This window comes from Gracilinanus agilis, chromosome 1, assembly GCF_016433145.1.
Source record: "Gracilinanus agilis isolate LMUSP501 chromosome 1, AgileGrace, whole genome shotgun sequence".
Taxonomy (NCBI): Eukaryota; Metazoa; Chordata; class Mammalia; order Didelphimorphia; family Didelphidae; genus Gracilinanus; species Gracilinanus agilis.
Window position 1 is genome coordinate 134,719,918 of NC_058130.1, and position 12,120 is coordinate 134,732,037.

The following is a 12,120-nucleotide window of genomic DNA, read 5'->3' on the forward strand; positions in this document are numbered from 1 at the left end:
AGGAGATTGGAAATAAGGACGGAGAGCATTTGAGGCTTAGGGAGCAACCAATGAAAATTGTGGGTGCAAGAAATGACCAAAAGGCCAGTGTCACTGGATCACAGAATATATGATTCCTTGATGTAAGAAGACTGGTAAGGTGGGAGGGAGCAGGTCACGAAGAGCTTGGAATGACAGACATGAGGTGAGAATTACAGGCATGAAGTAAAGCCAATGAAAATTCCAGAGTCTGGAGATGGTGTGTCATGCCAGTAACAGAAAGGAAGCCAGTATCACTGAATTATAGATGGAGGACAGGGAAGGAGTATAAGGTATAAGAAGACTGGAAAGGAAAAGGGAGCTCCTGCATTAAGTAGGCACTTAATAAACCTGTGTTAAATTGAATTCCGTATAGAGACCTCGTTATAGAAGGAATAAAGCCATTCAAGTTTTCCAAGATTTCAAAATGACCTCTTGGAAACAAGGAAGCATATCTCTACCCCATACCCACACAGACATACACACTGACATACATCATTAACTGCTCAATCATGTGACCCAGGTGTGTGTTTGAGGAAGTAAGATGAAGAGGAAACTGAGGGATCCAAGATATACCCAGGCTGACCTGTTAATTGTAATCAGATCTCAATCTGGTATCGATGGGAGAATATCTTGGGTTGATTTTAGACACCGAGCATTGGAAGAAGACCTATCTCTTCACAAATTTCTCTAATGGAAAAAAAATCTTTTAAAAAACATTTGTCCCTGGTCCCTTTTCTTTCCCTTTATAAACACAGAGCAGTCTCTTCTTCCAAATCCAACTTTAATCTCAATTCCCCTAGACCTGTGTTGGTGAACCTATAGCACACATGCCAGTGTGCCAGTGAGGGGCTGTTCCCTCCCCCCTTTTCATGTGTGCCTGAGGATATTTCTCAAATGATCATCTCCTCTGCCCAGCAGCCCAAAGGGAGCCCTTCTTTCCTCCCCTGTCTAGGGTAAGGTGGGGGTGGTTCATATATGGCCTAAGAGTTGCAGTTTGGGCACTTGGTCCTTAAGTCCTCTAAAAGGTTTGCCATCACTGACCTAGACTCAATTTACAATCTTTTCTCCAAATTCCCTAGACCTAGAGTCATTTAAATTTGCCAAATTTGAGGTCTCAGGAGTACCCAATTCAGTTATTATTCAGAGAGATGTGTATTCAGATGAGGAACTCTTACCACATACTCCAAGATGCTTCTTGGAGCTTCCTGATCAAATAAAGGAAATTTGCTTGTTTGTTTTTTTTCTTGCAGAAACTAGTTCAGAAATTGTTCTTGATTCTGGAAGGAGGCTCTGGTTTTGGGTTTTTATCTCCTGATAATTTGTGAATCCACAGCATTATTAGCTGGATAGTTCTTTAGCACCAGCAACAAGGCAGGAAGTGAAGGATGTGACGGATTTCCATTCCATCTCTGGAAGAGATCAACATATCCTACTGGAAAGAACCAGTCTGAGTCATTAGCACTTACAAGATAGTGGTTGAAGGTAGACTCTCAAGACAGCAGAGTCAAGGGGTGTAGCTAGATGGTGATTCTAAAACTGAAGGTAAGGGTTTAAAAAAACAAACAAAAAACTGCAGAGCCAGGAAGTCAAGGCAGTGTCCAAAGAGGAAATGTGGCTGCCCTGACCAAAGGTTCTTAGATGCCAGGTCCCTTTCCTTTCTTCTTTTTCCTCCTCCCCCAGGATTGTGTTCTCCATTGTTCCCACGATGGTCCAAGACCATCTTGGTCACTGCCCTACAGAATTTTGGAACCAGCCAGCACCATTTGTCACACTTCACTCAATTCCTACATTTCCTCATTCAGAAATCTTCATAAATATTTGTCTATGATGCATAATTTTGGGCCCCCTGAGAATTTCAATTTTGAATTTTAAACTTAATAGTATTAGAAATAGTCAATTTGGAACCAAAGAGAATTGTGGAGAACTGGAAACTAATCTTCTCCCTCTGATAAGCTAATCTTTATTCCTTTTTCAGGCTGCACCCCTGATTCTTCTCTCTGACTCCCTAACAAGCCCCCAGAAACTTATTCAACCTGAAAACTCACCCCAGTCTTGAATTTTAGACTGAAATACTTTATGGACCATCCTTCTGATTGGCTAGTTCCTCCCATTTTAAGGATGCCTAGCTTACAGAGTTCTTAATTCATAATCACCAGGCATCATTCCTGATTCCTCTCAAACTTTTCTCTATAATGTTCTCAAAATGAATAACTTCATCTTTTTTCCTCCCCCACCCCTTTCTGACGTCCTTCTATGTATCTTTCTCTACTAGTATATTGGTCCTGAAGGGCAAAGATTTTGCTTGGATTTGTATTCCTAGCATTTAGCACATTGTTAGTACATGGTAAACTCTTTTTTTAAAAAAAACACTTTTCTTTAAACTCTTACCTTCTGAGTCTTAGAATAGATACTAAGTATTGGCTCCAAGGCAGGAGAGTGGTAAGGGCCAGGCTATTGAAATTGTGATTTGCCCAGGGTCAATACAGCTAGGAAGTGTCTGAGGGTCATATTTGAACCCAGGACCTTGGCACTATGTCCACTGAGCCTCTCCACTGCCCTATGTGGTAAATTCCTTAATAAATTGCCTATTGACTTTATAAGGGTCACAGGACCTGGAACTGTGGGGAATCAGAATTGTGGGAGATTGTGGTCTTCAAGAATTTGGCATACTGTAGCGACTGGAATAACAGTGACTGGAGCATGGGAGTTGAGATTTGAGGAGACTGGGTATAGGAGGAAAGGGATGGCGGAAGAGGAGACATGGAGGACTGGGGATGTGGGGACCAGAACGTGACTGTGGCATGGGACTAGAGATACAGAAATTGAGATCGGACTATTCGGGACTGCTGACATAGAGACGTGTCTGGGAAAACAGGGGACCTGGACTCTAGACTAGGGCTGTAGGGGATGGAACTAGAGGGACACAGAACTATTTAGACTAGGACTATGGGAGAATGGGAACCAGGGGATTGGGTATGTGGAGTGCTGAGGACATGGGGACTTAGGGATATAGGGGTTGGAGGCTGGCGTTGTTGGGGACTGAGGTGAGGTCTGGGGACATGGGGCCTGAGGTCATGGGGGCTAGGGTCACAGAGGCTGAGGTCACGGAAACCAACTCCTCAGCCCCGCAGTCCCCTGGGCGGGGCGGGGCCACGTGCGAGGGGCGGAGCTTCAGGCCGCTCGAGGGAGGGGCGGAGACGGAGTCGGAGCATTTCGTGGCTTTCACAGCCGCTCTAGTCGGCGCCTCGCTGGCAGCCGGAAGAGGCAGTGCACAGTTCCGCCGGGCGGCGTGGTTGCTAGGAGGGCGGTGACGTTGACGCGGAGAAGGCGGGACCAGGCGGGGCGGGGCGGGACGGGACGGGACAGAACGGAACAGGGACGGAGGCCGCGCGGCGCCGCCCGACGCGCCCGTTCCGGGACCATGGCGGCCTCGGCGGGCAGCGCGGCGCCGGGGAGGTCTGGGAGGCCTCGGGTGGCGGCGGCGGCCGCCCCTCCGGAGCGGGGCGGTGGGAGCTGCGTTCTGTGCTGCGGAGATCTGGAGGCCACGGCGCTGGGCAAGTGTGACCACCCGGTGTGCTTCCGCTGCTCCACCAAGATGCGAGTCCTTTGCGAGCAGCGCTACTGTGCTGTGTGCCGCGAGGAGCTGCGCCAGGTGAGTGGGGCCCCGGCCCCAGCCGGCGGAGGGCCCGGGACCCATCAGACCCGGCTAGCCCGCCAGGGGGCTGGCCCGTCAGGCGGGGCGGGAGGTGGAGGATTCGCCCCCCCCCCCCGTTTCCCCCTCCCCTCGGGCCGTGCTGGCTGGGTGTGCTTTGGGGCCGGGAGAGGGGCTGAGCCCCAGGCCGAGCAAAGTCTGCGGCTCTGGTCGGAGTTGTCTGGGCTGGTCGGGACGGGACGAGGGAGGGCCGGGCGGGGCCCGTCGGTGGTGTGGGGCCCGGCGCAATCCCCAAGTTTGGTTGGCCGGGGTCTGGGAAAAGAAACTGATTCTGATGGTAGAAAAGTTGGAGAAGGTTGAGGCGGGCGAATGAGAAGCGAAAACTGGCTGCGAGTGGTCTTTCTTTCTTCTTTGGGGAGAGGACGAGAAGAATAGACTCACGGAGTGTGAGTGTGAGGAGTGAATTCTTCACTCCCAGGAGGAGGAGGAGGAGGAATAGCAGCAGCATCCCAGTTGGGCAAAGGAAAAGGGAATATTAATGCAGAAAGAGAAGTGAGCTCTACTGCTAAGAGGTTCCTCCTCCGTGGCGGTAATAAAGACTGAGAGAGGAAGAGGAGGACCCTGTTAAAGTGATCTTGATCTCAAGGCCAAGGCTAGAATTTGTGAGTTTCTAATTTGGTCCTGCTTCTAGGTCACTCTGTGACCTTGGGCAAATTACTTAACTTCTCTTAGACGGGATTTTTTTCTGCAATAAAGTGGGGTGGGTGCTAATCTGACCCATCTAACAAAGGTGTTGAAAGAATAATTGAGGAGTGGAAATGCTTTGAGGGCTCTCGGATGAAAGTATTCCCTAAGTTCTCAGCTTTCTGGCTCCATATCTGAATTCAGGAGAGAGATTTTTTACTCTGTCTGGACTTGCATGGACGGCACAAGTACAGAGGTGGAGGGCGATGACGGGCTCCAGTTTCCCAGCCGCTTTTTCTCAGCGTGACTGTGATGTGCAGGTTCTAAACCAGAAAAACCTCATTTGATCTCCCTCATTTACTGTTCTTTAAAATACATTCACTTATAGTGTTGTGAAATCCCTCCAAGTTGCTAATGAGATGCTTTGGGTGAGTCCCAACAGGTCAGCCTGAGTTTTTTTCATCTCAAAGTAAATCAGAGATAATATATGGGTATTTTTTTTAATGGGGGAACTCTTTTTGAAAGGGAATCAAGAGAGAGACAATGTGTGTGTATGAGTGAATTTATAAGGCAAAGATTTTTTTGAGCACTCTTTGTACCAAAATATTTATTAAGTGCCTACTATGTGCTAAGCTCTGAGGATACAAATGTGGGAGTGAGACATCTGCCATCTCAGAGGTTACACTCTTATCTTGAGGATACAACCTGTTCACACAAAAAAGTAAATAGAAAATATGGCCAAAATAAATGAACAGTGACTGGGATAGAGGTATCACTTAACAACTAGTGGAACCAGGAAAGGTCTCTTGAAGGAGAACCATGAGTTCCAAAAGTCATGGGTGAAGAGAGAGAACATTCCAGGCATGGAGCACAGCCTGTGCAAAGGTGTGGAGGGGAGAAAGATAAACTGTCCTTATTAGTGAATAGCAGGTAGACTAATTTGACTGAAGCTTTGTGTGTCTGTGAATCAGTGTAAAGTGTTATCACCCTAAAAATATGGGCCAGAGCAAAGCCAAAAGGACTTTAATTGCCAAAGAGAAAAACTTGTATTTTACCTTAAATATCAAGCCACTGATGCGTCTTAAACAGGGAGGAATGACACGGTCAAGCCTGTGCTTTAGGACTATAAATTTGGTAGCTTCATAAGGATGGATTGAAGAGGGAAGAGAAGATATTGGAGGCTCTTCCAGTAATCTAGCTGATAGGTGATGAAAGCCTTGAGCTAGGACAGTAATTATGATACTAAAGGAAGAAACTGATTCCTGAGATGTTGAGGAGATGGAATCAACAGAGATGAGAGGTCCCGGGTTCAAATTTAGCTTTAGATACTTCCTAACTGTGCAAAGGCAAGTCACTTAAATTCCAATTGCCCAGCCCTTAGAATTGATATTAAAATAGAAGGTGAGGATTTTTTTGGGGGGGAGGGGAAGGCAGTACAGTACTTAGCAACTGGATATGGAGATGAGAGGTTTGATGATGACTGAGGCTATGAAACTGGATTACTAGGAGAAAAGATAAGAGTTCTGTTTTGGACATGTTAAATTTGAGATGGCTATGGGATATCTAGATAGAGATGTCCAGCTGTTATTTGGAAATGTGGGACTCAACCAGATTTGGTTATGTATATAAGGAATTTCTCTCTGTTAAATAGTTTGAGAACCTCCCATAGGAATCTTTTGAAAAGGACCTGTCCTTTGTAAATTTTTGTAGGGGAGCCAAGACACCTCAAACAACAAAGAATAGTACATGCTGTGATAGGAATTGTCATTTCAACCTTTTCTAACCTAATTCAGCCTCTAGGAAAAATAGCTTATAAGTTCCTGATTTGTGCAAAGTTCTTTTCTAGGTTCAGGTGATACATATGTGTTGTGTCAGACTTTGTTCCTAAAAAGCTTACAATATTATAGGAGTGAAAGATATATACATAAATAACCATGATACAAGGCAAAGTGATAGGTGCAAAAGATAGGTTCAGGCAAAGTGCTTAGAGACATTTCAAAAAGGAAAAATCATTTTTAGGAAGGTAGAGGAGGGAAATTGGACCTGAGTTGGGACTTTACTAGAGGGGAGTCCATTTGAGCAGGAGCTAGAACAGGGATATTTAAGAAAGGCTGGTAAGAATGTGAGAGAGTAGTCCATCTTGGCTGACTGGCTGTCTCGTGCCAGAATTCTCTAATACAAAGTTTTCCATATTGTTGGACTGGTATCAGAGCAAGCTTGTGTTTTCCTGTTCATCTTGCCCATGTTACTGTTTTGTGCAAAGCTTCTTGTGTCAGCATATGAGATTTGGGGTAAGGGGGTTGGGGACACAGGATTCGATTAGCAAGAGAAATTTAAAAAATTTTGTTGGACTGTCCAATCTTTGTAGCAAATAGATAATTTGAATAATAGTGCTTCAAGAGTGCCACAGCCACCACTAAGTAGCTTCCTTTTAATCCTCAACTTTCAAAAGACCCTATCCATTTTGTGCTTTATGTGAAAATCTCTCCACTCTCTCCCTTCCCCCACTCCCAAACACTGCAGTTGTTTGTGCTTGTCATTTTGTTTAGTTGTGATCTCTCTGTTCTACTCTTGTTCTCTGTGTTCTTCAAGTTGGCTTGGTTTCTTCTTCTCAACGTTGCAGCTTTAATAAACTCCACTCTCCTCTGGACCATTTTCCTATATAGAATATTGGGATATTACATGAGTACTCCTGTGCCTTTTTTGTCCTGTGTTTTTTTTTTTCCTGCAATACCATTGGGCTTCTTTAGAATCCAAGCCATTGCTGTGCCTGCCTGTAGGCAAAGGATGCTGGTGGCCTCAGGTGCTCATTTATTTGACTTTGTGTTTGGGGAAAAAAAAGATGACCAAATATTAAAAGTGATTTTTCATCGGCATCTTGTTTCAAATCTCTGAGATTTCAGATACAAAGGAGATTCTTTTAAATATGATGACCAGGAGAGAGTTAAGAGGGCTAATCCCCAAACTTAAATCAGTTATTTCTGCCACCTCAGCTACTAGATCTTAGGTAAGCTGCTCACAAGTTTAAAAAGAAAAATAGATTACCAGGATGACAGCCGGAGAGAGAAAGGCCTAGAAATGCCTAGTTTAGGTGATCAGCTTCTGAGTAGTCTGGAATGAATGGTATTAGCATGCAAAGAGGGAAAGTAGAATGTTAAAAGGAAGAAACTACAAATGGAAAGAAAGCATGTTGTTGTTGTTGCTGTTTTAAACCCTTACCTTGTGTATTGACTCCAAGGCAGAAGAGTGGTAAGGGTAGGCAATGGGAGTCAAGTGACTTGCCCAGGGTCACACAGCTAGGAAGTATCTGAGGCCAGATTTGAATCTAGAACCTCCCTTCTGTTGGCCTAGCTCTCAATCCACTGAGCTACTCAGCTGCCTCCAGCTTGTTTTTCTCAATCCCTTTCTGAAATTACTTTGAAAATGATTCTTCTTTGCTCCCATATTAATTAGAAAAAATTAGATGGAAGATTCTTGCAGTCCTTTTGTTGGCATTTGCCTTTAAAGACTAAAGGTGAAACTGGTGGTCTTGATATTTTTTTACAAGTTCTAAATGTATCTGCATGGGAATTTGAAAGTTCTAAGAAAGAAATGTGCTGCTGGCATAGTTTCTCTTCCAGTAAAAAATACATTTTATGTAAAATCTGTTTAGATCCTTTTTTTGGTGATTATATTAAGTTTCATAATGGGATAATCTTGACTATCTGTGAGAAGCCAAAAATCTGCTTTTGATGTTACTTTCCTATTGAATATATTTCTAGCAATAAGAATGCAGGTTTTTTTTTAAAAAGCATAATTCCAAATTAAACTTTTGAGAGAGCACTTCATTGTTCTCTTGTATTTTCATCACCTTTATTTCCCAGTATTCTTATCCTTCGAACCTCCCAGATAGCTGTTCTTTATAACAAAGAACAATAAAAAAAAAAAGTTCAGCAAAACCAACACATTGAAAAAGTCATCTGATAGTATATGCAATGTTCTATATCCATAGCCTTCCACCTCTGCAAAGAAGTTGGTTGTGTCTTCTGATAGATCTTCTTTTGGAGTCAGACTTGTTCATTATAATTTCATAGCATTTAGTTTCTATTGTTTTTGTTCTTTACATTTACATTGTTGCAGTCATTATGTATATTTCTAGTTGTTTCATTTCAGAGTTGTTTATATGGCTCTCCATGTTTCTCTTTATTCATCATATTCTTTTGTTTCCTACAGCACATATACCATACTTATGTTATCAGTTCTCCAATCAGTAGACATCTACTGTAATTCCAATTTTTTACTACTACAAAAAGTGGTTCTATAAATATTTTGTTGCATAGAATAGACTACTATTTTCCAGCTGTCATGCAAAATGGAAATACGACTATTTGTGATTGACTGAGCCCCTATAAGACAGAAATCACATCTTTCCTTAGTCATTGTTTACTGCAGGTACGAAGATAAGGAGAATATGCAGAAAAGTGAAGACATGACAGCCTAGTGCCTAGTAAAAAACTCTTTGCTCAAACAGTACATATTTGCTGGTTGATTATTTTCCTTTTTTAAAAAAAATATTTTTCCCCAATTAAATGTAAAAACAGTTAGATGGCTTTGGAATGGAGGAAAATCTGAGACCCAAAATCATAGAATAAGAATTATAAGAAATGTAAGGGGCCTTAAAGGTCATCTGGTCTACTCTTTGGCCTTTAATATGCCTAATTTGAAGCAATGATAAGGCATCCAACTGGTGGGGTTTTGACAGCAAGAAATATGAGTCTAGAATGCAGAAGTGGTATTAGGACCAGAGAGAGTCAGAAGTGGCTGTCTAGAAATTTGAGACAGCTGGTGGGAGCCATAGGAATGCCTGAGGGTACAGAAAGAAGGGCAGAAGGCACAGATCTAAACTCATGGGAACCCAAGTTTAGTAATAGGGATAAGAGGAAAAGGTGTGGAAGCAATCACTAAAGTACCAGATAAAAGACTGTAAAAGAGGAAAAAGAACACGGCCTAGGTCAGTGATGGTGAACCTTTTAAAGATAGTGCCATTTCTCCCTCCCTTTTTTGCTGGGTATGCCCTGCCTCTCCCCCCCACACTCCCCCCTTATCACACAAAGGGGAGGGAGAAAGCATTCCCATTGGGTTGGGGCGGGGGAGAAGTGGGTGAAGTGAAGAATGTCCTCATTGAGTGTAGGGAGGGGGAACAGCTCTGGCTGAGTCCCTCTGCCTTTCTAGCAACTAATTCTGGGGTGAGGAGAGGAGAGGATGACTTGGGTGCCCACAGAGAGCACTCTGCATGCCATTGGTTGCCATCACTGGCCTAGGTGGTATCTTACCTGAGTTAGAAGAGGAGTGAGGAGTTGGCAGTTCTCCATGCTGGGGAAGTGGGCAGAATAGTACCCTAAAGATAGTGCAGGATGTTAAATGAGTAAGTGCAGTTGGGAGAGATGTTAGAAAGGAGAGCCGCAACTTTTACCTGCTAGAGAAAAAGGGAAATAAAGTTCTCCTCTACTGAAATTTTCTATTTAATATGTACTAGGGGAGTTGAGCACTGAATCTTTGAAGCTTTAAATCTCTTAGGCATTTGTTGTTTTGTTTTGTTTAAACTCTTACCATCCTGTCTTAGAATCAATACTATGTAATGACTCCAAGGCTGAAGAGTGGTAAGGGCTACACAATGGGGGTTATGTGACTTGCTCAGGGTCACACCACTGGGAAGTGTCTGAGGCCAGATTTGAACCTAGGACCTCCCTTTTGTAGGCCTAGCTCTCAATCCACTGAGCTACTCAGCTGCCCCCTCCCTTATGCATTTGAATAAAGATTATTCCTGGGAGTTCTAGCCGTCCTAGGGAGAGGTGGGGAAGGATGCCCCTTGGGGAACTTGAAATTAGAATATAAAGAATGTACCTAATCAATTAGGGAGCCTGCTGGAAAGTAGTTGGTTTTCCTTTCCTGAATTGGTTATTTGAAGGGTTAATTTTGGTAAATTTGGTAATTGTTCTTTTAAAACATCAATTAAATTGGTGTTTGCCCTGTAGGGGAACTCTCCTTAACATTTGAAGGGTGAGAAAGTTAAAAGGTTGTCCTAAGTGAGACCCAAGGGAAAAAATGAAAGTGTATTTCTACCTGGCAGTCTTTTGGGGGTCAGTCTTGGGGCTTCCAGTGGATTGGTGAGGAATTGAGGAGGAGAGTCCTAAAAGTTAGAGAAAAATTGGAGCCTCCTTAGATTTTGGGGGGAAATATGATTAGTAATTGCACTGATTTTGCCCTCTATTTTTGGCTTCTCTTGAGATTTCAGATGCAAACAAAGCTATGCTATCTGTAGGTATGGAGCATTCACCTTTTGAGGGCAGTATTGAAATAAATTGAGGCGAGAATTCCCCCTGACTTTCTGAGATTTATTCCATTGCTCACTATCCTTACTCCTACCCTTAAAGGCCCATCATATTTACATTGCTTCCAGATTATTCTTGCTAATGTACCATTCTGTTCACATTAGTCTAATTAAAGAACCTTCTGGGGCTTGCCATTATGGCTATATTGTTATATAAGATTTAGGAAGTATTTTAATATTTGCAAGGAGTAGTAGATGTTTTATCTTGCTTTGTCTTTTAGCAACTCTGTGAGGCAGATATGGCTGGTATCTCCATTTTATAGATGAAAATACTAATAGTGTTGCAATAGTAATATATATTTCCTCTCCTCTCATTTCTTAGCCCCTTGATTTCTGACTCTTGTCGATTACCTGGAAATCACCCCTTCTAAAGATTAAAATCTGATGGCCATTTACCGGACCTTATTCTTCTTGACCTGTAGCATTCAGCACTGTGGAACACCTTCTCTTGAGTCTTAGGGTCTGTTATCTCTTAGTTCTCTTTCTATTCTTTTTAGTACTCCCTCTCAGTCTTCTTTGTTAACACATCATCCATTTCCTTCTTCTTGATAACCATGGGCAGAACCCAAGGTTCCCATCCCAGGTCCTTTTCTCTTCTCAATGATTTCATCAGCCTCCTATTAATTCAGCTATCATCTCTGTACAGAGGACTCTCAAGTCTAAATGCTCTACCTCAGTCTCTCTCCTGAGCGCCAGGCCCTGCCTCACCAGCTGCCTATTGAACATTTTGAACTGGATGTCTTGTCAGCATCTCAAATTCATCATGTCCAGAACAAAGCTTCTACTCTCTCTTCCCAGGCCCACTCCTCTTCTAAATGCCTCTATTTCTGTTGAGGATATCTTCAGTGTCCCCCATGACTCCTCATACCTCTTTACCACACATAGGCAAGATTTTCCATCTACTGATGTTTTCCTTTGTGAAAGGGAATTTTTATTCCCTTTGTCTATTTTAAGTTAATCAATCAAGAACTTCAAGTATCCCTACTTAACACTTACTCACTAACAAAGAAAGTTCACACAAGCACTGCCCTCCTCTATCCCCAGTACTAGGCAAATTGAAAGGCTGTGATTGATTCCTGAGATGTGATGAGGAGAGCTGATGGATGGAAAAAAACTGCACATAAGCATGAGCCTGAGAGAGATTCACTCTTTTGATTGTTGAGCTCTTCATGCTTGGTGCTCTCTTTAGATTCTTGCTCTTCCTTCTTGGTGGCTTTTAGCCAAGGGAGTGTGAGTTTTGTTGGGATTCTTGATGGTCTTGGCCTCATGTTCGCTGTAGGTTCTCAGAGGTTTTTCTGCATCTTTGGCTCTTTGGACTTTGGTGCCTTTGGATTCACATTTGCAGTCTGGTGGCTATAGGATTAAGACAGGGTGTTTTTAGCTAGGTGATATT

The 12,120-nt window shown here is 43.2% G+C and overlaps 1 protein-coding gene across 1 annotated transcript in view; it reads left to right on the forward strand.

Moving 5' to 3' along the window:
• Positions 1-3,442: 3,442 nt before the first annotated feature.
• The window catches only part of ZNF598 (zinc finger protein 598, E3 ubiquitin ligase), a 37,541-nt gene continuing 28,863 nt past the window's right edge, over positions 3,443-12,120 (forward strand). Inside the window, exon 1 of the mRNA XM_044677438.1 lies at positions 3,443-3,673. Coding sequence (XP_044533373.1) covers positions 3,443-3,673 — 231 coding nt within the window. The remainder of the gene's footprint in view (positions 3,674-12,120) is intronic.